Here is a 26794-nt window from a genome sequence, read left to right as displayed (position 1 = left end):
TAACAAAAAGCATAACATGAATGCTAACAAGTGGCTTGCCTGTCACGGGAAAACTCGTGTGGGTTGTCTTCGCTAGATCCTTTTTACCTGTTTATGGTGCAGTTGTCATACTGAGCATATTCGAAAACGAGGCTGGAGGGAATCTCGAGTGATTTCTAAACACGGGAAATCTTCAACTACGAGCTCGACTTTTTAAGGCGTATTGTTATTGTCGAAAAAGGATTAACCACTGTGTTCGGTTGTTACCGGAAATCCTGCTGGGGAACCGTGCAGGTAGCAGAAGTATCGTGAGTCCCGATGGTCCCTAGTATGGTGGCCTAACTTTGGTTGCTGGTGATCTATAGCCCATTTTTATATTGTATTGTTGAATGAAAATGTATACTTTTAACTATTCTAAACTAGTTTTAAAATCGAAACTGTGATACTCTAGTTATTATACTGTCCATCGTTGACATATTTTTATTACAATATAATTATTATGTAACTGTTTCGTCACCATATGGCTGAAATACTGCCGATGTGACGTTAAATTTAACTCACTTACTCACTCACTCACAATTTACATTTATTCAACCGTCATTCATTTTAGTGCACCTTAATTCTACATGCCATATAGATCCGGGGTAGAATAGATCTTCAGCAACCCATGCATGCCGTAAAAAGCGACTATGCTTGTCGTAAGAGGTGACGAACGGGATCGGGTGGTCAGGCTCGCTGACTTGGTTGATGTATGTCATCGATCCCAATTGCGTGGATCGATACGCATGATATTAATCACTGGATTGTCTGGTCCAGACTCGATTATTTACAGACCGCCGTCATATAGCTGGAATGTTGCTGAGTGCGGCGTTAAATAACATTCCCAAAGCAACAACTACATGCTATCTTGTGGCTATGGAAAGTGTTTTGTTGCTATTTGAATTTAAAATTTGTGTAGCCGTTTCTTCGGTTGACCTCGCGAATTCTGATGGACTTCTCAACAGATTGCTTGTGGAATGAATGATCACCAGTTGGTGCGGAGAGTTTTCTTCTCCTGCCTTTATTGAAATAGTCGAGCTTTGAATTGGAGTTGAACTGTATGGAGTTGCTTGATAACGGTATTAGTATCTATACCGAAAAAGAAGTTGCATATCAAAAGAACTATCTCCCTTTTTCACCAAACCAACTTGTAAATGTCACTTTAAGAAGTGTATTAACTTGCCCTCAAACATTACACTGTGCGGTTTTCCAAATACTCATGTTTAGGTTATGCTGATAACTCTCTCTCTCTCTCTCTCTCAATTTGATTTATGTTTGTGTTGTGTAACAGACACGTGAAATTATAATGAATTGAATTTGCTGAGAACTTTATTGGAAAGAATTCAGTTAATGAGTTCTAATAATTGTACTAAAACATGTTAAGTCATTAATCGATCAATTCTACACAGCGTTTCGCATCGGATTAGTCTCCTTGGCACTGTCCTGTGTAATGATCAAGGTTTTCGATTCCTGAAGTACATTCTCAAAGTCTCTTGGTCCATGCAAATATTCTTCATATTCTTCAATGCGATGTTGGGTAACTGCTCCGAAGTAGATGAGCTGAAGTGGGTTGAAAAATTATCATTAATTACAGATGGCAAACATTGTCATTACAGAGTCAAATATCTACAATATATTGCAGACATTTAAGAACATAATGCCATTTTTTCAGAGACGAGTGTTGTGTTTCTCTTTAAGAACACTTGACACTTTAATTTCCACCTTGATGATCCCTTTTGCCAAGTTTCATCTTTTTTATTATATCTCAAAGTACATGTATGTTTACAGTTTTTGGACAAATAAGGTTTCTCATATATCTATCCATGGTGACGTTTCTTTTGCGGTTCAGTATACTTTGTAAACGTCACTATTTTGTTTTGTAAGAAATAAACGGGCCATGTAAACGTCAACCAATGACATCGCCGGAAACCCCTTAAAACTTCAAAACAAGAATGTACATAACAATTACTGGATCATTCTCCTCTGCGTTCAACGATACAATTCTACATTTTAGTTTTGTGTCATTAGTCTGGTGCTCCAACAGTTTATGACTTGATTGCATACGAAATAAGGAGTAGCCTCACGATGATGCTCATCTACTCTGTTGCGTGACAATGGCTATGCAGAATTAACGTATACCAACTGTCCTGGCACCAGGCTCTTTCGTAACCTTCGTGTGGGCATTCTGAGAGTGGAGCAGATATGCTCCATGTGACGAATGCATTACATGTTATGGAATATGCACGTGTCGGTGCACTAGGGAAGACCTTGTTAAGATGGAAAGATGGAACATTATAATTATTATTACTCGCTGGACACTCATGGCATCTGACAACTCTCGTGATAAAAATCTAATATCACAGAAAGTAATGTTCTCTTCTTTCCTCTTTTGCCTCAATATAATATGTAGTAGTAGTCTTGCTTTTTGCGAAAAGACATTCTACATGTACTTGTTAAAATCAGACAATGCCAAGCAAATGGTTGATAAAAACTGTTGACAGTCCAGGTGCGATGCCATAAAGAACTTCACATTTTGTTATTGATATCGAGACACACAGTGTTGTCGTTCACTCACATCCTTCCCTTAATGAATGGTCTTGCTCGCCAAATGGAATGTTGGGTGAAATCAGCGATCAACACCTGTGGTACTGACCTCAACCGAGAAACCAGTGAATAAAATTAGGGCTTGTTCCAAACCAAACAAACGAATAACTTGTTCAACCTAACTAGTTATGGGCTAGTGAGCTTTGTTGTGACCGGACCGCCTCCGTGGTCTAGTGGTAGAGCGTCCGCCCGGAGAGCGAAAGGTCCGGGGTTCGATCCCCGGCCGCGTCATACCAAAAGACGTTAAACGATGGTACTTGTTGTTACCCTGTCTGGCGCTCGGCATAAGCGGCTAAAAGAAAGAGTGGTTATACCGTGTCTGATTGGGGTATTCATGTTAAACTGCGGCATGGTATCTCAGTGTGCAAGCACTATAAATCGGCATCAGTCCGGACTAGTACAAGCAGCCGAACACGAACACACACACACACACACACACACACACACACACACATGCATGCACGTCGCTATATAAGTGCAATAATCTTGAACGCGACGTTAAACCCCATTTCACCTCACCTACAACTTTTTTATCATCTCGAAGCTAAAGATGGGGCCACCTTTGTTCTCTTCGTTAAGTGTGGGTAACTGGGTTACGTCGACGGAGTGCACACGAGTTACCGGCAGGGTGCACCGATTCATACAATGCACATGTGTGTAAGGAGAATGAAGGCAGCAGTGTAGTAATAATGCATACTCTATTACTCTTGTTTGTTTCTTGTTTAATTAAAGACGTATAGTATCTGTACCATCTAATAACACAACACTGATACTTTATTGCTGTATCATAATAAAACAATGAAACCTTTGGTCACTTACCTCAAGCGGGTATTCTCCCAGAGCTCTGAACATTGTCATTTGCTGGCCGGACCTGGCTAAGGCAGCATCTCTCTCAAGCGTCCATTCAAGCATTTCGTTGTACTCCAGTGTTGACAAGCCTGAAGAGAAAGAGGTATAACTTCAACTTTCCGTTTGTGTCGAGCAATATCAGAGCAGCTCCAGCCATGTTAGTGTCCCACGTATACCATGTCTATCGTAATAGGTAACTAAAATAGATCCGGTGATCAGGCTTGGTTTGTCTGTTTATTTGTTGTTTAACACTCAGCAATATCCCAGCTAAATGACGGCGGTCTGTAAATAATCGAGTCTGGACCAGACAATCCAGTGATTGACATCATGAGAATCGATCTACGCAATTGAGATACGATGACATACATCAACCAAGTCAGCGACCCTGACCACACGATCCCGTTAGTCGCCTCTTAAGACAAGCATAGTCGCCTTTTACGGCAAGCATGGGTTGCTGAAGACCTATTCTACCCCGGATCTTCAAGGCGTGGTATGTGGCTGAAATATTGCCGATGTGACGTTAAATCCAAACTCACTCACTCACTCAAGGCTTGGTGACTGGGTTGATCATTACGTAGTGTACCCCTGATTTACCCACCTAAACTAGAAATAAAATAGCCCATTGCCATCAATATCATCTGTTTCATATTTAGAACAATGCATGAAGATTCAGGGTGACAATCACTCTTTACAATACTTGTGACAAGAGGTATGACATCAATTTTTCATTTATCATCCTTTTCTTTATTTCGAACAATATTCCAGCATCACCACCCTTTGGTGTCTACATTTCACAAATTTTGAGGTACAATCGAGCATGATCTTTCTTTCAAGATTTCCGAGAGCGTCATACGACTCATGCTCAGAGGTTGTTTGAACCCTTCAAGGCCTCTGTAAAGCTTTCAAATCGTTTTAGTGACAAAATGAAGTCCTATGAAATTCCCTTATAATGTTTTGTTTAGATGAACAATTGACTAGACGTTGCATGTGTTTGTGACGGATGTCACAGGTCGGGCAAGCTACGAACACCTTTTCAAAAACACCTGGTATCATCTCTGTTAAACAGTGATTCATCAGCACATGGCTCATGATATCGTGAACTAGACAGGGATTTCCGGTAAATAGAAATTGTTTTGTCGCTTGTATTTACCTACATTGGCATCATCTATATGATATACTGTAATAAAGTCTTGAAGTTTAACTAAACTGCTGTCATTGCCAAAGTTATCATACAATAAGCTAGAGAATCGTCAATGGTTTCACTTAGAACAGTTTTCACCTCTCTCGGGAAAGACCACTCTGTCCATCACAAGGCGATGATTCTCGAAAGAAGTTGCCCATAAATCACCGGTCAGGTTGACACCGAGTTCCTGTGCGAAGTCACTGACGTGATAGAGGGATGTGACACGGTACTTACGGTGTCTGTAGACATCACCTGTCTTCACTTATTGGCAACCCAGCGTACATGTTGTATGCGCCACTGTGAACGCAGTCGACGATGATGATCGCAAGCTCGGAGGTTCACACAGTTTAACCTGCGCTTTTAAATCGTTCATAATTCAATGAACCCATCCAAACTGACGTTCATTTTTTATTTACACGTACTGTATAGGGTATTACAATCAGACAGACAGTCAGCTAATTATCTTGTTTGTAATAATTGTGTTATTTACATCAATTGTCGTCAGTGCATCCAAGTAGTTTCCTACAGTAGTTTGCCTCGGGGCGGCATCGAACGTCTCTCAGGAGGCAGCAAGCGGAGGTTTTAGGTGGTCGCCCAGACACGTGGCGGTTATACGTGTTATTGACAATCTCATCACGGGAACTCGTGTTTTGATCATAATTGTCATTTTCTTGCATCATCGGACTAGTCACGTACCAATTTTGTACATCATACGAATAATGAAATGTTCAACAATATTTCGAAAAAACACTTTCTAAAATGTCACAATTGCAGTCCTCATTTATCAACAATTAATTATTACTCTTTTAGGAATTAGAAATAGTGTCTATTCTCTTTCAATACAAAAGCTAAGATGTTCAGTCAACTAATAATATCTCTACGTCTAAGATCTGCGGCCAGTGTTAATAATTTATTATTATAATGGGTAGTTATCTCGTCAGAAAAAAAACCAACGGATAAAAAAGATTTTCTGCGCTTACAAACAAACACGGCGTCTCCCTTGTCATTCGGCGATCGAGTCAGAATTAACCATCGGGAATCTAGAAAAATATACTTGGACAATTGTTATCATTACTGAAAGAAAAGACAAATATACTGAAAATTAATGTTTAACTGTGACGAAGCTAAGGCATTTTACGAGTTTGGGCAACTTTGGTGAAAAAATTGCGGAACAATTTAGCGAGAACACTAGCCTAGTGGGATCAGTTTCCATATCTGTGCTTGTAGACCTCTGTGGCTTGGAACCTTTTCGGTGTGGCCGAAATATATCCGCAGTGTTTCTTATTCGCTTTGTCGCTGTGTGAACATCTGACTGCACTTCCTAACGTCACGACAGGACAAGCAGACTGGCAACAAAAGTAACGTCTCATAGACTAGGGATAGATTAGCTTCCCTTTGTTAAAGGGCAGTTACTCTAGAGGACGGACCGATGGATTGCAAGGCAAGCATATAAGCAGTTACGCCACTGTTTTAGAAACAGGTCTGAGTTGGAACTGTATAGACTGTTGTCACTGTCCCGACTGACACATCACTTACCTTCTGACATAAAATTCAAGGAAAACTTGCGATGTTCAGGTAATGTTTGTGAGAGATGGGAAGAGATTTTTCGAACACAAAATTGAAGAATGACAATATTTGACAAAGAGGTTATTTACCATCCCCAAACACACAAGCGTGATAAACTCTACATAATCTCCATCTCTCAATGTGGATGTTGTTGTCATGAATCCCAACATGATTTGGGAATCACCAGTAATGCAATCCCTTATTTTGTGCATTTTCGCAGAAGAAAATAAGAAGTATTTTATTTACCTTCATGCAGCATCTGGTTTTTTTACAAATTCCAAGATAAGAAACGGAAAATTTATGGTTAATTCCTTAAAAATCAGTCCTACTATTACTGACATATTATCACAGTAGGCGTGTATATTTACCTCTATTTATATACATACTGATGATTACTAAATTGTTAATATAAAACATCAACGCCAGATAAAATCATCCTCCATTACCTGCTCAGATTCCACTGCGTCAAACAGGTAAAATAATGATGAGCATGTATTAAGGGATCATTGAAAACCATTGAAAATCGCTTAAAGGGTAAGCTTGTCCTGGTATACAGGTAGAACCCATCATCTTCACAATTTTCAAAATAGAGTAAGTGGGCTTACCAAGAATAATCCGTGGATTCCCGAGCTCCTGTTTAACAAAGAAAAATATTTTGTACAAGACAGTATCTTCAATAATGTGCAAATAGTCAATTCCCTTCCACCGATTTACCCACTTGAAAGTGAAACAAAAGAGACCAGTGAAACCGCCTACTTTGTTTCATATTCAGATCTGTGCATGAACATTCAGAGTGACAAAAACACAATCCCCAAGACTGTATGACAAGGGGTATGACTTCAACTTTCCTAAACTCAACTTCTCATTTTGTTGATTAATTTTCCATCAGCTCCACCCTAAATCTACAACCTATCCAGTGTATTATGTGTCCTCGAAAAAGGTAACTGATTAAAATGCCACAACGATAAAACTAGCCAAACAAACTGTATTCCTCTGCCAGTGTTATTCCGCAAAAGGTAATCGTAAGAAAAATAGAGAACGTAATAATTTTACAAACAAATATAGATGCAACTAGGTCCAGGGTATTCTATCAGGATGCACTGGGTGGTCGATGATGTGCTATGCATTATTAACAAAATTATTTCAATAATTGTACAAACCTTAAATGAAAAAAGAACATCGATGTCAGATAGATCTTTCACTGTCTCCTGAATGTGCAGTATGTCCGCTATCTCATCCCTCCCCTCATTAGGGGGCAGGAAGATGTCCACTTTGTATAGAAGGGCGTCTCTACCATCATCAGCGCTGAGCACTGACAGGGTGAGACACGACATGGTGATGAGACCAGCGACGAACAGCAGCATTGTTGCAAGTCCTTACGTACAGGCAAAGAGGATTTTCTCTGAGACAAGTAGTTCAGCTCTGGCGCAAATGGGACCATGTGTTAGTTGAACGTGCACTGGCGTTAAATTACTATTTAAAATGGTGATTTTTACATTGATACGGTCTGAATACCTTGTTCATGTACAGACAAATGTCAAATTGATTTAGTTTAGAAACATTTCCTGATTCGGCCATGATACGGAAATGAAACAATCACAAGTGGTTTTTTTTGTCATTACATCCATGTGGCATTGCTGAACACATCTTTCGATTTCAATGAATTCCTGTGAGGTCGACCGCAATTAAGGTTATTAGAATGATGATACATTTCTTATAATATCCTAACTTTCATGCAAAGAATGGGGCGCCCTTCAGAATGGGGAACACTTCTGTTGGTGCCCAATCTAATCTGGCTGAATCCTTTCATTCAATGCCACTGGAGAAGTTCAGGACATTTTCGTGACACAATACGTAATACTGCATCGGAAATCAGAAAAACTTTTCTCCACCTACTGAACAAGTTTACTAATGTTGTCAAATAATTGTGGAAATAGAAGATGCATTCGCGGTTATAATAAGTAGAATTCATGCTATCCGTGATCTTGACCACCCTGGAATCAGAACCGAATATTGCTGCAGTCCTGTCTGTAGCATAGTTGGGTTAGTTTACCGTCTGTACCCAAACAGTACTTTTTTGTCTGTTTAACATTTTAAGTAAAATGCAAAATTGATATGTCTCTGGGTCAACAAGACCACCGTGCTTGGAACCATACAATGGGCTTTGCCGTTAGCAGAGATGTCTTATGATTATGGACATAGTTCTGTCGCTTTTATGTTATTTGGGTAACAAACGATGCAATGTTCTCGAAAGATGAGCATTTGGTGATAAATTGATCATATAATTCTAACCAAGTTTTTCTACATTTTGACTCACAATGTCTTACCGAAAAGTGTCAACAGGACCGATACAGCAATTTATTACCCACGTGGTGGAGATACAGGTGGTCTGATACTTAATCCGGACATCACACGTGTGTGTTACCAGTGTGACCTCGTTTTATTCGTTTTGATTTGATAACCGTGACCTCTCTCACACCGGAACACCGTTTTCATTTCTAAAAAAATCACGAGTCGTCTTTGACTTGTACAGCTAAAAGGCAAAACTGAAGGAATCTCATGAAAGCGAGAGACATTTGCGCACTCTTTATTACATCAAGGGGCACGGGTGGCCCAGTCATCTAAGGCGCCGCGATTCGCTGTGCAGAGATGCGTCCCTTGGGCACGCCAGAATCCTATTGTTGAGTGTTCGAATCCCGGTTCGCCCCGATTATGTTTCAAGGTTTGTCAGCACCATACCCGTGCTGGTGGGTTTCAGCGAGATGGTAAACGTCTGAGACCTGCATCACTTCGGGCTTTCCTCCCACCGTAAGCTGACACGCCGCGATATCACGGGAATTCTGTTTAAAGCGGCGTTAAACTCAACTCACTCACTCACTCCCTTTATTACACCAGGCAAAATCGTCACACGGAACAAATTCGCTTTGCATTCCATATTTGTTATGCATAGAGCTACTACCGACATTATATTATCGAGACATGTCCATATGCAAAGTACGACTAGCGATTGATCTTCTGTCAATGGTCCTTTTGAGCGTGACGCACCCAACCTTTTCGCGACTTTTAATTTGTTTCAAGGTTAAGCTTGTTGAAATAAAGTCAGTTTAAACTATCTGGACAGATATCTAGACTTTCGTTGGATGTTCCGGTTGTGCCATCAGTGTCCCCTTTCGAAGCGTATTTTGTGACGTTGCATCCGAAGGTGGTTGTTGATGGATGAACATACACGACAGCACGACCAGGTCACTCAAAGTGAACAGTTCCGATACAAATCATTCGAAAACTGTAAGTGTGCCTGACTTCTGTTTTTGTGGCCCAAAACATCTCAAATGTGAACAATAACATTCCCTATAATGCGTAAAACGCTCTGAGTAGATCACGGATCACTTAAGTTTGTTGATGTTAATCTCTTTAGTATTGAGTCATACAGTTGACATGAATGTCTTTGGCGAACACTCTGATTTCCCTCTTCCAAAATGGTACGGACAGGATATAAATTCAGCTGATAGATCGAGGAATCCGAACCACATTGTTTGCACAGCCGGGAGCTCGGTGGTGCGAGTGACCGACTGTTTGTCCGATATTCAAAGCGATGCGCTATTTGACTTTTTAAATGTTCTTGTGGACGTCCTGCGCACAAATAACAAAGCTCTTGAATAACCATAATTTGAAGACATTCTCAAATAAGGATCTTGACCGTCGGTGCTGTTATGTTTGCATGTTGGCATATATCAATATATATGTGCAACCAAATTTTGCAACCGATTTTAGTTTGGTCTGTTAGCGAACGAAAGTTGTTATGTATTTACACTTAGATATATATTAAACGTGGATAATAAATAAAATACAACATTCATTCTCGCTTTCGTTGAGTCAGATACCATAGAAAGTCAACTCGTGTCAACAGTCTCAATAATATGAAAAGGGTAAGCATGTCCTTCCCTACCAGTAGCAAACCTGACTTCGATTCAGTTCTTACAATTTGGCAACAGATAAGATGGTCACTATATTGCGGAGTCATTTGGGAGCCCTTCATATGAGCATCTGCATTGTTAGTAAACTGCATTTCACTCAGTAATATTTCAGCTACATGACGACGTTTTTGTTAATATACGAGTCTGGACCAGACAATCTAGTACATTGTAGAATACATATGGACTTCATCTTGATCTGTATTGATGTACAAAAGGCCCGTGGCCCATACGTAGCAAAATAAAAGATTGATTGATTGAACTTACCTGGACAGTACCAGTTTTGGACGTTGGCTGTTGGTAGATGTCTAGGGCCGAATGTGACGTGTTATATATACATGTCCTTTATGCAAATAGTAATAATAATGGTATAATATGCAATAAATTCCTACTGCGTCTATCATAAAAAGTAGTGCAAATAGATATGGATGATAACGGTTACATGAGCAGTTTGTAGCAATATTGCCATATCGTATTAACCTGTTGATCACGTGCTTGATAAGGGTACTGACATCTATACCACATATCTGCTTCCATTTTTGAGAGTTTATGTAATTTCAAACAGCTAAGTGAAAACAGAAATGTGCGGTGTGCCGAATGATCATGAGTAACACTGGTTACGGATGGTGTTTATGACTATATATCCCCCAAGGTTACCTTTTGACAACGCAATCATTCCTATCCTATGTGTATTCCACGTATTGCTTTTCGTTGTCACCATTACTGTATGGATAACTCATCATCTCAGTGAGTGAGTGAGTGAGTGTTTATTGCCACAGGCAGCATTACGCCCACTAACTTGTGGTGGTTAGTAGACATTCACGTCTGGACCAGGTAAACTAGAGATGTAAAGAATGAGCAAGTTGTCCTTACATTTGGGTTGGTTGACACGGATTGAGCCAAGTCCCCAAACCTGACCACCTGATCCATTTTAGCCAACACTTTCTCAAAAGGTATAAATTCATTTTTCATTTAACTTAGTATACAGCTTCCACATGCAGGAAACTTAATATTTGCATTTATCATTACAGATCCTACCCCATCAATGTCATCTTTTAGGTTGTTGTCAGACAGGTTAAACATATTAATATTTGCACTGAAAACTGAGACCCGTAAATAATGCAAACCTTATTCTAATACCACATCCTATGTAAAGGTAATAGAACATAGTACCTATTAATAATCACACAATATATACCTTGGTGGTCAGTTTTCAAGCATAATCAACAGCGTCCGGTTTTGATATTCGGAATGATAGTATTTCGTGTTATATTAATTACTATATAATTATGGTATGTAACTGTTTACTCTGTCTTACAGACTCTAGAAAAGATATTTTATGTAAAACAGTGACCCTATTCTCATCCAATTTCCAGCTCTGAAAATTAAAAACTCGAGGGTTCATGAATACTCCATGGTTCCCTTATAAAAGCATTTTTATTTTGCCGGGTACATAAGCTTATTTCAGGGACTATATGTTGGTCTAGTTACTGTTGTACTTTTATGCTTTTATAAGACATGAATACTATTTTGATATCCTGCAACATCGGTGGCCTTTCCAGCTTATTGCGACTTGTGACTGTCCACATTGATGAAATACACTAGACGTGGAAGCTGTTCTGAAGATTCCAGGGTATCATTTGATTACCCTGGCGACAAATGCCGGTCACAGTTGATACATCTTCATATGTAATCTTTGGTGCGTTCATCGAGTCTAGGAAATGTACAGAAGATTATATATATGCAGTAAAACGGTAAAGAAAGACTATTATTTTACAGCGTATAAATAAGTGTCTGCACTTCGTCAAGACTCGATCTACAATCCAAAGATAACATATGTATTTGTCAACAGGTTTTTACACAATACAGCGTTAACAAGCATGAAATACTCATTTCCCCTCCAATATGACGTGTCTGGTTGTGTGCAAGCCATTAGCCCCCGTGAACTATGTTCAGCTGACCTTTTTGTAAATGGCCTAATCGCAAGCACTAAAAATGTTATTTCTGGTGTTTCGTGTCATCTGCAGTTGATGATAGAATACGAAAACTGTATTTGTGATGAGCTGTGTTATTACTTAAACAATAATCAGAGAAGTAAGGGAGTTCTTACTTTACTTAGAGATCAATAATAGCAGGGGTTATCATGAGGTGTACTGAGAAGAACAGCGACAAACATATGATGATCTGAGCAGTGGACTGGTGTTTGGAATCAAACAGCACTGACATGATCAGTAAACATCAAGTCCAGTGTAGCTCTAAGACAGTGAGTTGGAGAGTGAATGAGTTGATTCTTTTTTAGCACATTAAAGAAATCTTCAAATTTCAGTTTTTCACTCACAGTTGAAATGCCCAGGAACAAGGAACATGTTCACAAAGAAAGAAAAATGTATTCAATACTGCGAGATGACGTTACATCACAAAGCTGGACACTGTTCATGAAACACTTACACAACAATACCATGTGTAGTGTCTCCTGTATAGACTTGATATCCTTGGATGTTTCTTTCACTGTAATCTTGAGTTTCTGTGAAACACAAAACATGAACCGCACCGACAAATTTATTATTCTTCACATCTTCAAAATGAGCATTGAGTGATCGAACATTCAAGTGAGCAGCCTTGAGTCCATCACCATGACTGCTCTCAACAGGGTGTGTCCAGGTGAAGAGTCTTTCATTTCGCATTCTAGTCATTCTTTTTTACAACAATTTTGTGTTCATCAAAACCTACAAGTTTGATTTGACCCTACTGAGCAATGTATACACTTGACCATGATGGGCTTTAAATTCCAAGTCAAGTGGTTTCATCTCAATTGGGTAATTTTGGTAACGGTTCTCACGGTAAAAAATCTCAAGCTACCAAAACGAGATCTATGTGCCATGTTAGTTTAAGACATCTCTCATATTATTTTTAGTGTTCCTCCGGAAACGAAACGTGACGGACGGACGGCACTCATTCCTATATCCCCCTTCCACTTAGTGGCGGGGGATAATAAAAGTGCAAGCCACAACATGGCGGAAATACTGCCGATGTAACGTTTAATAAAATATCACTCGTTTTTTTACGGGTTCATATGAATGAAACACCCATATTTTGCTAAAGGTCTTATTTTATTACAAATAACACAATATTAATACAACTTTGCAGATGTACAAGGATAACCGTTTCTAATTCTCATTGTCTAGCTTTTGTCTCTGTCATAATATGTTACGTATGATCGACAAAGTCATGAGTTTGGTACTTGAGTTCATGCCCTAATAGACTGAATAAATTTCTTTGATAGGTATTTAGAAGTTCTTGTAATAAAGAAGTTGTTCGTTCATAAATCGTATCCTTACTTAGACTGAATAAAAACAATCTTTATAATAATATCTTGCAATTTTTCAGCATTCTTCTTACATCGAGCTATGAACAACTCTTTGCAATTGTGTTTTGGTTCAATTACCAATCGTCAGGAAGAATATCATCACCATACGAATATGATGAAACTACATAAGGACACATATGACATGAATATGGAATACCTTTTTGAGAATCGATGGATGTATTTATGCACAGATATGCAGATGGATTTTTGCATGGAAATTTAAAATGATAGCAAGCTCAGTTTGTTTCTTTGTTTGTTTGTGGTTTAACGCAGCACTCATCAATATTCCAGCTCTATGGCGGCGGTCTGTAAATAATCGAGTCTTGACCAGACAATCTAGTGATACACATCACGAGCATCGATCCACGCAATTAGGAAACGATTACATTCATCCTGTTTGTCGCCTCTTACCAAAATGTTTGACAAGAAGAATGATGTCGATTGTCCCATCAATTTCAGCCTATGGCGTCAACATTCTCCTGTTGCTTAGGAAATTAAGTGCATGTACACATAATTCAAATGTCACGCAAATGCTTATTTTTACTTGCAGTTAAGCCTATCAATAGCAAACGTTCCCTAGGCATCAAATTCTCCAAATCCACTAGGCCAAGCATCAGGACTTCACAAAAAGAACATTCTCAGAAGCCATAGAAATCCAGTGACACAAAAAAAATTATCAACAGAGACCAAAGGTATTACACCCTGTCTGCCTATGGAGATATATTCAAGCAATAGTCTCTTTTTAATTTGTATCCATTCCAGCCAAGTGTGTTTGTTTGTTGTGGTTTAACGCAGCATATATTCCAGCTATATGACGGCGGTCTGTAAATAATCGAGTCTGGACCAGACAATCCAGTGGTAAACATCATGAGATCACGCGCATCAACATTCTCCAGTTGTTTAGGGAATTAAGTGCATGTACACATAATTCAAATGTCACGCAAATGCTCATTTTTACTTGCAGTTAAGCCTGTCAATAGCAAACGTTCTCTGGGCATCAACTTCAGTTCGACAAAGTCCAAATCCTCTAGGCCTTCACAAAAAGAAAACTCTCAGAAGCCATATAAATCCAGTGACAAAAAATGATCAACAGAGGAAATCAAAGGTATTACACCCCGTCTGCCTATGAAGATATACTCAAGCAATCGTCTATTTTTAAATAGTGTCCAATCAGCTTGTTTCAAAGTGTTAATCCTAAGTTTACTGTACATCTTGCTTCATAACCTGTGGACTATTTGTTACTCTTACTGTACATAACGCTTTTTGAATCATGTGTGCACTACTTGTTACTCATGAGCTGTTGCTACTGTTATCTGCTGCTTGTCACAACATATCATGTACCTCACATTATTTGGTCGTAGTCAAGGTGTAAGAACCTACATCAGAACGTCGCTATATATAATAAGGAGGACGCTATTATCCATAAAGTTATATGTTTTCGTATTTTCCATCAAGGTTTCATCATCGACCAGAACTTGTATGACAGAGGAAGTGACTTGGAATGACACGTTGCTTGCCAATATGATGCGCGATCTCATTTCCTAAACCTTTGCAGGGAGTTTTTATACCTCCTGACAAATTGACACTAACTTTACTGAAACGGCTGGCCCTCCTTGTTGACAGCGTAACGTCGTGCCCAACGACGTGGATCATTGTTCATAATAATGACGACGTATTGTCATGACGTAATTTGACTGACAGCAGAGGGCCGTAATGTGGCAGGACTCTTGCTGGGTGCGACGTAAGGAAACAAACAGACACTTACTCTTTCAAGTTTTGTGAGTGGAGGGTGCTACCGGTAGAGCAGGTCATGCTTCACCTATTCAAGAACACCTGGTGTCATCACTGATTATCACTGATCCATTCATAACATTATCTTCACCTTTTGTCTTTCACACCCATTGGAATATGTTTTTGTCTGCAAATTATCGAGACTGACTACTCTCCAGCAGTGACGTTTTATACATATACCGTTTATATACCAAATAATGCTTATGATGATGGTATAGCGATATTGCTGTAACACATCCTGCTTTTTATAGTGATTAGAAGACACCAGTAGTGCGTGGATGGCATTTCCAAATTTGAAACTTGGGTAAGAAAAATGATGACGGTTGGATTTCCCAATTTTGACTTGTACCATATGTTCCCGTTTTTGAACGCTGAAATATGTTTTATGCAGAAAGCTTAATGGTATTCTGTTCATTGTACGAACGTGTGATTTGGTAGCTTTTCATTCAAAGAACCGAACAGATATGAGATTAGTCTCATGTTGATCTGTTTTGCTCATGATAAGCCAATCAACATGAGTAAGGAAGGATTATTTAGGTGATTGATAAATGTGCTCAAATTCGTCCTGTATGAGATGTGAACCAGCCCCAGGACATACATTTCTTAGCCCAAGACGCTAAGTGCGAGGTGCAGTGCGAAAGTCTCGGGGAACATTTTTTCACGTGTATCATGCAGGGCCGACTCACACAGTGGTCTCACAGTTAAGGGTAGCCTTCTAGAATATCTTTTTAAATACGGTTATCAAAACAATGTTGTTTAAACATTTTAGGCGCTACGGTTCCTTGAAGGAATGTTAACCAAGGAATGTTTACAGGCTGAAATCGCATGACAGGAGTACGGCTGTGCAGCATCATTCAATACTTACTTACTTTTGGAAATTGAAAATGCATTCGGGTCAATTATGGATATGAGTAGCTCATGTTAAAATGGTTGACTGTAAATGATTACATTTACTGCTATCATTTCTCAGCCTGTCAACACATGCATGACAATATCTCGCTGATTATGAGAGCAACATGTTTCATACACTATCTAATTTATCGGCTGTGATGTTTATGTTTATGGGTATATGAAATTTTCATATCAAATATGAAATCTTACTTCAACACAGAGATGTGTATCCAAGCTATCATATGAAAACACAAGAGTGACAACTGTTGGGCATTTCGACCTGTTATATGAACTGCGTAAAGACTTAACGCACAAATGATCCTGTTCGGCTCTGCTTTCATCCATTTGTCTTGCCTACGCCTATGGATTTTTGATGCTGCTGATGATAGAGACGCCCACCTGAACAGACTTGACATCTCTATGCCCCCCTGAGGAGGGCAAGGACGTGACTGTGAAGACAAAACTCTGTTTTCGTTTAAGGTTTTCAAAATGTTAAAAACAGAGGAGTTCATAATACACACCATGCGTTTGCTCATCTGTGTATTATAATGGCTCATCTGTGTATTATAATGAGGAAATATTCCATGTGTCTAGTGGAATTTGATGCATCTCCCATATCGTGATGTGAAAAAGAAGATATCAAATATTTGGCAAAATCTACACACACTGACCTTTTCAGACACAGCTTCCTGCACACAAACCTGATAAGTGCTAATTATACTTATATACCTAAAACTAATGATAAAATACTTAAATTATTTTTTTTTAATTTACATATTGTTAATATTTTATTTCATTCCTTCTGAATAAATTAAGTCATTTTCTGTTAAATCTGATTTATAGATCACTAAAATATCAAATTTTAAACAAACATTGCGCCGAATGAAACCAGAAAGTGTGATCGCTCACTAATTCATTTGAAGCATAACTGATAAATCATTTCAAACAGATATCACATAACAAGAACTGTAACCAAGTAAATCTTTAACTAGATGTAAAAAAACATTTCACTGTTAACACGAACATGTACCTGTTCCGCAGCCTTGCTTCTGCCGCATATGACAGGCGCATGTGCTGGTAACTGCGTTACATGTAGTTATGTAGTTACATGCTATATTTTAGCAAATGGGTTTAGTGCCTGTAAACTATAGAATGGATATGTTCACTGAATAGTAAGGATGTGCGCGTACCAATATCTACATCCGTATTGCATGCCTATAAGACTATCTTTAGAGATAAGTAACTGCATGAACCGTTTTGAGGGTTTCGTGAAAATTCCTGTTTAAATCAGGCAAAATGCACAAAAATAAATGTTTCATCCAAACTTAGAATTAGCTTAGAATTCAGCAATTGCATTGTATCCTAATTATTTCTTGTGCCAGTAGGATGTATATGTATAAACAATATAAATATAAAGATTATTCTTAGAAAGACATCTCAACTATGCACTTTATTTATCGTTGACATCAAGGTATAAATTGAAATAAATTTAAGATACCGTTACTGCTGTGATGATATGGCGGTTTGTAATGCTAAGTTATAACCTTGCATATCTATACAAGCTTTTATCATAATTCTTTTTTATAGAGATTCATAAACACATGCTAATGTGTAACCGACAGCTTTTAGAAGATATTTCTTATGAATATTGAAAGGCTTTTGATCGCTTTTATTGCAACCTGATGGCAGGCCAGCCACAGGAATTGTTCACAAGCTAAACAATACCGGACCATTTCCACATTCCAGAAGCTTCTCTTGATTCAGGGACTTTGGTGACTAACAATGATGTTTAATTTTTATTTGCAATAACATCATTCCCTTTTTTCAGTAAAAGATGTTAACTTACAGAAGTATATGAATAAATCAGCGCAATGTTGTAATAAGTGGCAATGAAATGTACACCTTGGTAAAACAAAATTCCTTCTTTTAAATATATACACACAAACATGTTTAACACGGCTCGAAATAATTCATACTGAAAAATACCCATTCACAGCAACTGTAAAATTGAATATTATCATGTCACAAATGGTGTTCCAGCGAATGAGAGTACAGTACAATTGCAGCTATGACGTCATATCGCAGCACGACATGCATGTGCAGCATGCCACCCATTCATTTTTCGAAATGCAATCTGTTTACCACAACTGTGACTGTTTAACGTTATTGACTTATTGTTGAAGCATTATCTGTGCATATTGGCACAAAGAAGGTTATCATAGGCACAAAGGTGGCGTATTATTGGTATGCTTTCGACAGTATAATGACTTCAACATGGTTATCATTATTCCATACTCGGCATACTGGTACATAACCTTTGGCGAACCAATGCTGTAAGGATTTCCCTCAGTCAGGAAGATCTTGCATGACGTCGGTGCGTGAGGACATGACACTGCTTTGGCTTGTACGTCGTCAACTATTTGCAATATCTGTTCTGAAGCGCCAGTGGTTACCTAATAGACGGATGTCAACCAGACCAGTGAGGACTCGACTGGAATCGGTGGGAATGAATTCCAGAAGGGCAATCAAGCATCCTCGTTGAATTCGTTTAGCATGGTCTTTGACCCAGTGAGCTTGTAATCTGAGGACTTGGTGAGGACATTTGTCTGATAAGAGCAGGTTCCTGCTCCATGTCACGGATGGCCGATTGAGGGTATGGAAGCATAAAAATACGACCCAGGAACAAAAGACCTTCGACCCAGTATGGTGGGGGTTCAGTGATGATTTAGGATTGCCTGTCACACGATTGTAAGCTGGATCTTCCATCCAAGGAAACGTCAGTGGTGATCAGGCACTCGAGAAGAGCAACCTACCCTTTGTCAGTGCTGGGTATGGTAAGAGCTCTTCCCCCGTGTGGAACCCGGGCAGAATGTGTCCACAGCACCCCATTGCTGGTCGTAAAAGGCGACCGAATGGGGCAACCTGTTTGCCGCGGGTTGCGCGCCTGTGTCGGTGGACGACGAGATTCTGGTGGTTGAGGGCAATGGAGCCAGGAACAGTGTTCCTTTTGCCCCACACATCACTTTGACCCTTACTTCACCTAGACGGCAGGTAGAATGGGCCCGATTCTATCAACCGGCTGGTCACGCAATGCCCTGTGCATGGAAAACTTGCATTTCGAAATATCAAAGAATATAAATCGTTTATCATCAAATGTGATAACGTTATTGATGCAAACTTAAATTTTGCCTAGAGTCCTATGCCAAAAGGCGGTGGCTCATAGGCCAATCTGGTGATACCGACTGCTGAATTCTTAAGAAAAATGTCATGGGCCGAACCAGCCTGACATTTCTTCTTTTAGATTTCGTAGATATTCATGTCTCTATTTCTGGAGTATGTCATCCTTGTAGCCCCGGTGTTGCAGTCTGGCTTCCACTGCAACATTGTCCTCGTTGACACTCGATGGCGGGTTGGGCGCTAGGATGCTGGACCTTCTTATCATAACATGGCTCAAAACTCACACTCTGCTTCTTTGAAAGCAAGTAAGAGAAGACATCTTTCTTCTTCATCTGATGTAGAAGTCTCCCCTGTGGTGAAAGATTCTTTGCCAAGGTTTTTGGTTATTGAAACTGCAGATGGTAGTCCCTTAAAACTCAATCCGTTTGCTGTCTCTAAAGGCATCCTAGGTGCCTGCGGAGAAGTTAAAAATGTCACTCGCCTCCGGAATGGTTCACTTTTAGTAGAATGTGTCAAGAGGCAGCAATCTGTCAATCTGCTGGGCCTCCAGCAGTTTGTAAACACTCAGGTTATTGTCTCTATACACAAGACACTGAACACTTGTAGAGGCATCGTCAGAGACTGGTCACGTTATCTTTCTGTTATGTCAGAAGAAGAAATTGTTGATGAATTGCAAGACCAAGGAATAACTTCTGTAAAACGCTTTACAAGAAAGCAAGATTAAAAAATCATAAACACAACCACATATCTCTCCACGTTTGGTATGACTTCCCTCCCAAAGTCCAATAAAGCTGGTTACTGTAACATCGGAGTGGTCATATATGTACCAAATCCTCTCCGGTGTTATAACTGCCTAAAGTTTAGACATGGTGCCAGGTTTTGCACTATCAAGTCAAGATGCTCACGCTGCAGTGAAGCTCATAACAGCTCAGATTGTACAAATGACATCAAATGTGCCAACTGCAGCGGCGACCATTTGGCAACATCTAAAGTGTGTCTTATTTTGAAAATGAATGTCAAATCCTTAAAATAAAATGCACAAATAACATTTCATACTGTGAAGCAAAGAAATAAGTACCTTCAATTTCAAAACCTGCTACTAGTCCCCCATATTCAGCTGCAGCTGCTTCTTCTGCTCTGGCGTTTGTTGCAAAACCTACCTTAGTCTCAGCTTCATGCCAAACAACGATATCTTGGGTCAATGAAGCCCAGTTAACCTTGGATCAAAGTATCGCATGAATCTAGACGTTCATCAGCCTCCCAGACAGTGACACCACGAGCAGAAACTCCACCAGAGCCAACACGTGTTCTTGATTCGTCTCAGGACATAGTCCAGAGTAGCGTTCACCACACACAAAAGGAGAAGAAAAAGTTGAGAAAAAAGACCAGAGCGCTTCAACATTTGGAGGCTATGTGGAGGCCGATGAACCTTCCTTAAAACAACGCCGTACTAAATTGTCTCTTCAATATGTTACTAAATTACGTTCGAACCCCCCTTATCCTGCTGATGACTCCGTTTTCTACCCTCTCTATGAAAATCTATTTCAGAAGAAACCGAACCTGGTTCCTCCACCTGGAATTCGGCTCAAATCCCATATTGCTGATGCAAATCAAGATCTGGATCTTATCTCTCCTTCCCGGCTTTTGTCTACTCCTTCATTTTCTTGTCTTCATGCAACTAATTTATCTTCAACTCATCCAATTATTTAACTTATTTGAGAACTACACCATGATCTTTAACTGGCCAAAATGACATCATCTTTGTTGTAACCGAGCCATGTGGGTATAACTAGAAATACAATGGCCGATGCTGCAGCCAAAACAGCACTCAACAAGTCTATGACACCACTTCTGATACCATATAGTGATTTGAAACCTGTCTTACATCTTAGATCTTACATCCGTGGTCAAATGCGAAAGAAGTGGGACACCCAAGTAGACAATAAATTACATGAAATTAAACCCAATATTGGTTACACCTACTTGGGTTGTCAGTCAAGATTTCATGAGGTCATTATGCGACGATGTCGTATTGGCCACAGCAGATATATACATGAATATCTATAAAAGGTGAGGATCCTCCGTTTTGCATCCCTTGTGATGAAAGAATCACAGTCAAGCATGTCCTGCTTGACTGTATCGATTTTTCCATTACAAGGGATCAATATTCCAGTGTCAAAACAGTAAAGGACCTTTTTAACAATGTTAATTCATATTTAATCATTAACTTTTTAAAAGATATAGAACTAATTCTGAAATTTTGATATGTATTCTATAAATCGCTAGTGTATGATTATTAACTGAGATTGTTCGTGGCTATGCCCTCGACGGGGGTTGAAGTAGCGTAAAATTATTGTCCCCCTGGGAGGGTATGTAAGACCACCTTCTTCAAAGTATATCTATATCTACCAATAATTTAACTGCAGAATATTTGTTGATTTTAATCTCTGGCTAAACTTGCAACAGTCACCAGTAACTGAGGGTAAATCCTGCTGGGGAACAATGCAGTTAGCAGAGGTACCGTAAGTCCCCTTGGTCCCTAGTATGGTGACCTTAACCTTGTTGCTGGTGATCTATAGCCCCATTTTTATATCGTGTGTCGTATCCTGATAATCAGACAGTTTTAATGTTCTACAACTAGTTTTAAGTTAATCTGTGATATATTGCTCGTTGACAGTTATTATTAATATTGTCTAACTCGTTCAAGTCACATTATGGCTGAAATATTGCCGACGTCACTTTAATTAAACTCACTCACCCAATGGTGATCATGCATCCGAAAAGTCCTGCAACCAGTTGTTGTGCCACATTTCGACAAACACCCTCTCGCCTACCGAACGGTGAACATAGATGACAGTGCTAGAACCAGATCGTTCCCGGGAAGTAACAGCTTTTCTCCAGAATGACCCTGTGGTTCCATTGCAGTAGCCTACCATGAGTCCTGACCTGAACCCGTTGGAGCATACTTTAGACATCTCAGGGTGTTGAGTTTTGCCCAATTGGAGGCAGCTCTTCAACGGGAATGGCTGCAGCTGGACATTCAACAGATCCAACGACTTGCTAGATCTGTTGAATGTCAGACTGACCTGACATGGACACACACTGATCACCCTCTGCCTATGAATAAAACATCTGACAGTCTGACAAATCATTCTGTCAGTCCTTGTGAAATGTCTTCCACTTCTGAAACTGTAACTAAGGCTCAGGCCCAATTTACAACTACTCCTGAAATAGCAGCTACTGTCACACCACCAGCAGAAATAAAAAAGTAAATAAAACAGGAAAATTACAACAAAGATCCCCACTCTTACTGAAACATCTGTTCATAACTTGGATGTTAATCCATCTTCACATCACAACAATAGTTGTGATTCCTCTTCACGATCACGTGAGCGATCTCCCGTAGAACCACCATGAACCATTCAAATATCCTTCAATGGAATTGCAAAGGGCTAAGGTGGCACAATTTCAATGAACTACAGTTATTAACAACAGATTTTATTCCATCAGCAATTTGTTGACAAGAGACGTACCTAACAAATACAGATAAATTTGATTTAAGGCAGTATAGTTCCTATCATTACTTCTGTCCTCCGGGAGATAAAGCTACTGGAGGTGCTTCTATTTTGGTGCGGCGGGGCGTTGTTTACAATCCTGTTCCGCTTGACTCGAATCTGCAAGCAGTTGCAGTTATACTTACACTGCATATTGCCTTCACATTTTGCTCTTTATACAATCCTCAGCGGAATGAACTTCAAAATCTATACGACCAACTCCCAAAGCCCTGCATCATCATGGGTGATCTAAATGGGCATAATCCTTTATGGGGAAGTTCTATCATTAATCAAAAGGGAAAAGAGATCGAGGATTTTGTTTCCGATAATGATCTATGCATCTTTAATGATGACTCGGACACTTACTTACACCCTGCTACAGGTACATATTCATCATTAGATCTGTCTCTGACGGATTCAATTTTGTTAAATGAATTCTCCTGGTCAGTCCACGATGACCTATGTGGAAGTGACCATTACCCCACTGTGCTTAAACCCATTAATCCCACTGATGATTGACCTTCACCTCAATGGAATTTTATGAAGGCTTTTATTTCAATCTTTATGCAAAGATAGATTACAACCTACGTCTTTTCAGAATGTTATTATTTAAGCAAAATAAACGTCAATCATGGAAGAACTATGTCTCAAAAATAAACTCTCGAACTCCTATGTCCAAGGTATGGAAGATGATTAAAAAGATCAAAGGCAAGGGATCACATTCTACAGTTAACCATCTAAAGGATGGCGATACTTTACTAACGGATAAATCTGCTATTGCCAATAGACTTGGGAAAACTTTATCTCAACATTCGTCTTCATCAAATTACGTTCATGAATTTTAAAAAATATCAGCTCCAACAGGAAAAGAATAAAGTACATTTTACATCTATTCATTATCAGCCACTAAAACACTTGCCTGAATCATGTCTTGAAACTATGTTGAATATATTTGATGACATTTGGACATCAGGGAACTTTCCACCTTCATGGCATAATGCCATTGTTGTCCCCATACCTATACCCAAACCTGGACGGGACCATTCTGATCCATCAAATTACAGACCAATATCTCTCACTAGCTGTGTCAAACTATGGAACGCATGGTTAATAATCAATTGGTGTGGTACTTGGAAACAAATAATCTCATTGCCAATTTACAATGTGGTTTCTGGAAAAACAGAAGTACTATCGATCATTTGGTGCGTTTAGAATCGTTCATTTAAAATTCCATTGTAAATAAACAACATGCTGTAACGATCTTTTTCGACTGAGAAAAAGCTTACGATACCACATGGAAACATGGTATTTTAAAAAATCTTCACGATTTTGGATTAAGAGGCCGTCTGTCTCACTTCATATCTCAGTTTTTAACAGACAGGCAATTTCAAGTCCGAGTGGGTACAACACTCTCTGATCATTATAATCAGGATCAGGGTGTCCCACAAGGCTGTATTTTGTCTGTCACTTTATTCAGTATAAAAATTAACAGTTTTTCAAAGGTTTTAAATGATTCAGTAGATGGATCACGTCTTGTGGATGCTTTTAATATATCTTGTCGTGGTAAAAATATGCACACAGTAGAAAGGCAATTACAATTATGTCTCAATAAGATTCACAAGTGGTGTCTAGAGAACGGGTTTAAATTTTCAAAATCAAAAATTAACTGCATACATTTCTGCAGAAAACTTAAACCTCGAGCTCATAAGGACCCTGAACTGTTTCTAAATGTCAACCCTATCAAAGTTGTGAAAGAGGCCAAGTTCTTGTGACTTATTTTTGATATCAATTTAACTTTACTCCTACATATTAAATACCTAAAAGCTAATTGTCTGAAGGCACTCGATTTATTGAAAGTAGTTTCTAATTCAAAGTGGGGAGGGGATCCAACAGCCCTCTTACACTTGTATAGATCACTGATCCGTTCAAAACTTGATTATGGCTCCATCGTCTATGGTGGATCCTGCAAAAGTAATTTACAAAAACTAGATACGATCCATCATCAAGGCCTGAGGCTTTGCCTTTGGGACGTCTCCCATTCATAGTCTTTCTAATAAAGCAGATGAGCCTTCTCTTAAACAACGCCGTCTAAAATTATCTTTACAATACATTACTAAATTATATTCTAATCAGTTAAATCCAGCTTTTGAATGCATATTCAATCCTCTGTATGAAGATCTTTACAATAAGAAATCAACACTCACTCAACCACTCGGAATTAAATAAAATCTGCCGTATCAGCTTCTAATATTGAACTCCAAGATATAGCTCCTACTCAACTTTTTTCACCTCCTCATTGGCAAATGGTCAAGCAAGAGGTAGACCCCACATTCACAAAACTAAAGAAATCAGATAATAACCAATTAATTTACCAACAAGAATATAATCAATTAAGAAACAATTATAACACTTACAAATCTATAATTACAGATGGATCCAAGGATGGTGGCGCAGTTGCTAGTGCCAATGTCATTGGATCCAGAACAATATCTTCACGATTACCTGATAACAGTTCCATATTCACTGCAGAAGCAAACGCCATTTTTGCAGCACTAAAATATATCAGTAACCAAACTAAACATAAACAATTCATAATTTTTTCAGATTCTCTTTCGTGCCTTCGGGCGATTAAAAATATGTCACCCAAACATCCACTTTTAATCCAAATTTTCGAAGTAATGAATGATCTTGCTACTGACAAATATGACATCGTCTTTTGTTGCTTACCAAGCCATGTTGGAATCATTGGTAACACAATGGCTAATGCTGCTGCACAAGCAACATTCAACAAATCTGTGACACCACTTCTAATCCCCTACACTGATTATAAACCTATAATTAGATCTTACATCCGTGATCTGATGCAAAAGAAGTTGCTGATCTAAGTAGGTATCTATAAATTACATGAAATTAAACCAAATATTGGTTACCCCTACTTGGACTGTCAGTCCAGATTTGAAGAGGTCAAAATGCGACGATGTCGTATTGGCCATAGCAGGTATACACATGAATATTTGTTGAAAGGTGAGGATCCTCCAGTTTGTATCCCTTGTGATGAGAGAATCACGGTCAAGCATGTCCTGCTTGACTGTATTGATTTTGCCATCACAAGGGATAACTATTTCAAACATTCATTCTTCAAGGATCTTTTTAATCTTAGTTCTCATTTAATCGACGGTTTTTTAAAGGAAATTGAATTATTTCATACATTTTGAACAATATCTTCTGTATATAATAAGTGTGTTTTTAAAAATTGGTTGAATAAAATTAATAACTGAGATTGTTAGTGGCTGTATCCTCAAAGTGGGTTAAAGTAGTGTAAAATTATTGTCCCACTGAGAGGGTATGTAAGACAATGTCTTTCAAAGTATATTTATTTGTACCACACTTTTAATCGTAGCATATGTGTTTCTTTAATGTTAGCTAACTTTATCAATAATCGCCAACAGCTGAAGGGATGATGTAAATCCGGCTGGGGTCCATACAAGTAGCAAAAGTCCCCATGGACCCTAGCATGGTGATCTCTCTTCAGTGGCTGGCGATCAATAGCTCATTTTTATCCTGTATTGTTTCGTATGATGTTATATTTTAATGGCTATCTACTAGTTTTAAATATAATCTGTGATAAATCTAGTTATTTTACTGTCCATCGTTGACAGGTTTTTATTCAGTCTAAATATCAGTCTATTAATGTACTTCTCGTCACGATATGGCTGAAATACTGCCGATGTGACGTTAAATATTAACTCACTCACACACTCCCTTTTTCACAAACTTCTAAATGTCGCTTTAAGAAGTATAGAACTTGCCCTCAAACATTACA

General features: G+C 38.9%; 1 protein-coding gene across 2 annotated transcripts in view; it reads right to left on the bottom strand.

The window, feature by feature from the left end:
* Nucleotides 1–1409: 1409 nt before the first annotated feature.
* LOC124145435 overlaps nt 1410–26794 on the bottom strand; it is a 51378-nt gene continuing 25993 nt past the window's right edge. Inside the window, exons 1-5 of one of the 2 annotated variants that reach the window (XM_046515183.2) lie at nt 10459–10498; nt 7381–7642; nt 6826–6853; nt 3442–3560; nt 1410–1578 (exon numbers count right to left, since the gene is read on the bottom strand). In XM_046515183.2, coding sequence (XP_046371139.2) covers nt 1420–1578; nt 3442–3560; nt 6826–6853; nt 7381–7584 — 510 coding nt within the window. In that variant the 5' untranslated portion in view covers nt 7585–7642; nt 10459–10498 and the 3' untranslated portion in view covers nt 1410–1419. Of the gene's footprint in view, nt 1579–3441; nt 3561–4750; nt 4873–6825; nt 6854–7380; nt 7643–10458; nt 10499–26794 lie in introns of those variants that run through there. The other variant, XM_048386440.1, reaches the window with a different exon arrangement.

Source organism: Haliotis rufescens, unplaced genomic scaffold, assembly GCF_023055435.1.
Source record: "Haliotis rufescens isolate VD_foot unplaced genomic scaffold, xgHalRufe1.0.p SCAF_10, whole genome shotgun sequence".
Lineage (NCBI taxonomy): Eukaryota > Metazoa > Mollusca > Gastropoda > Lepetellida > Haliotidae > Haliotis > Haliotis rufescens.
Note: the sequence above shows the minus strand (reverse complement) of the source record. Positions and strands in the feature narration are given on the sequence as shown.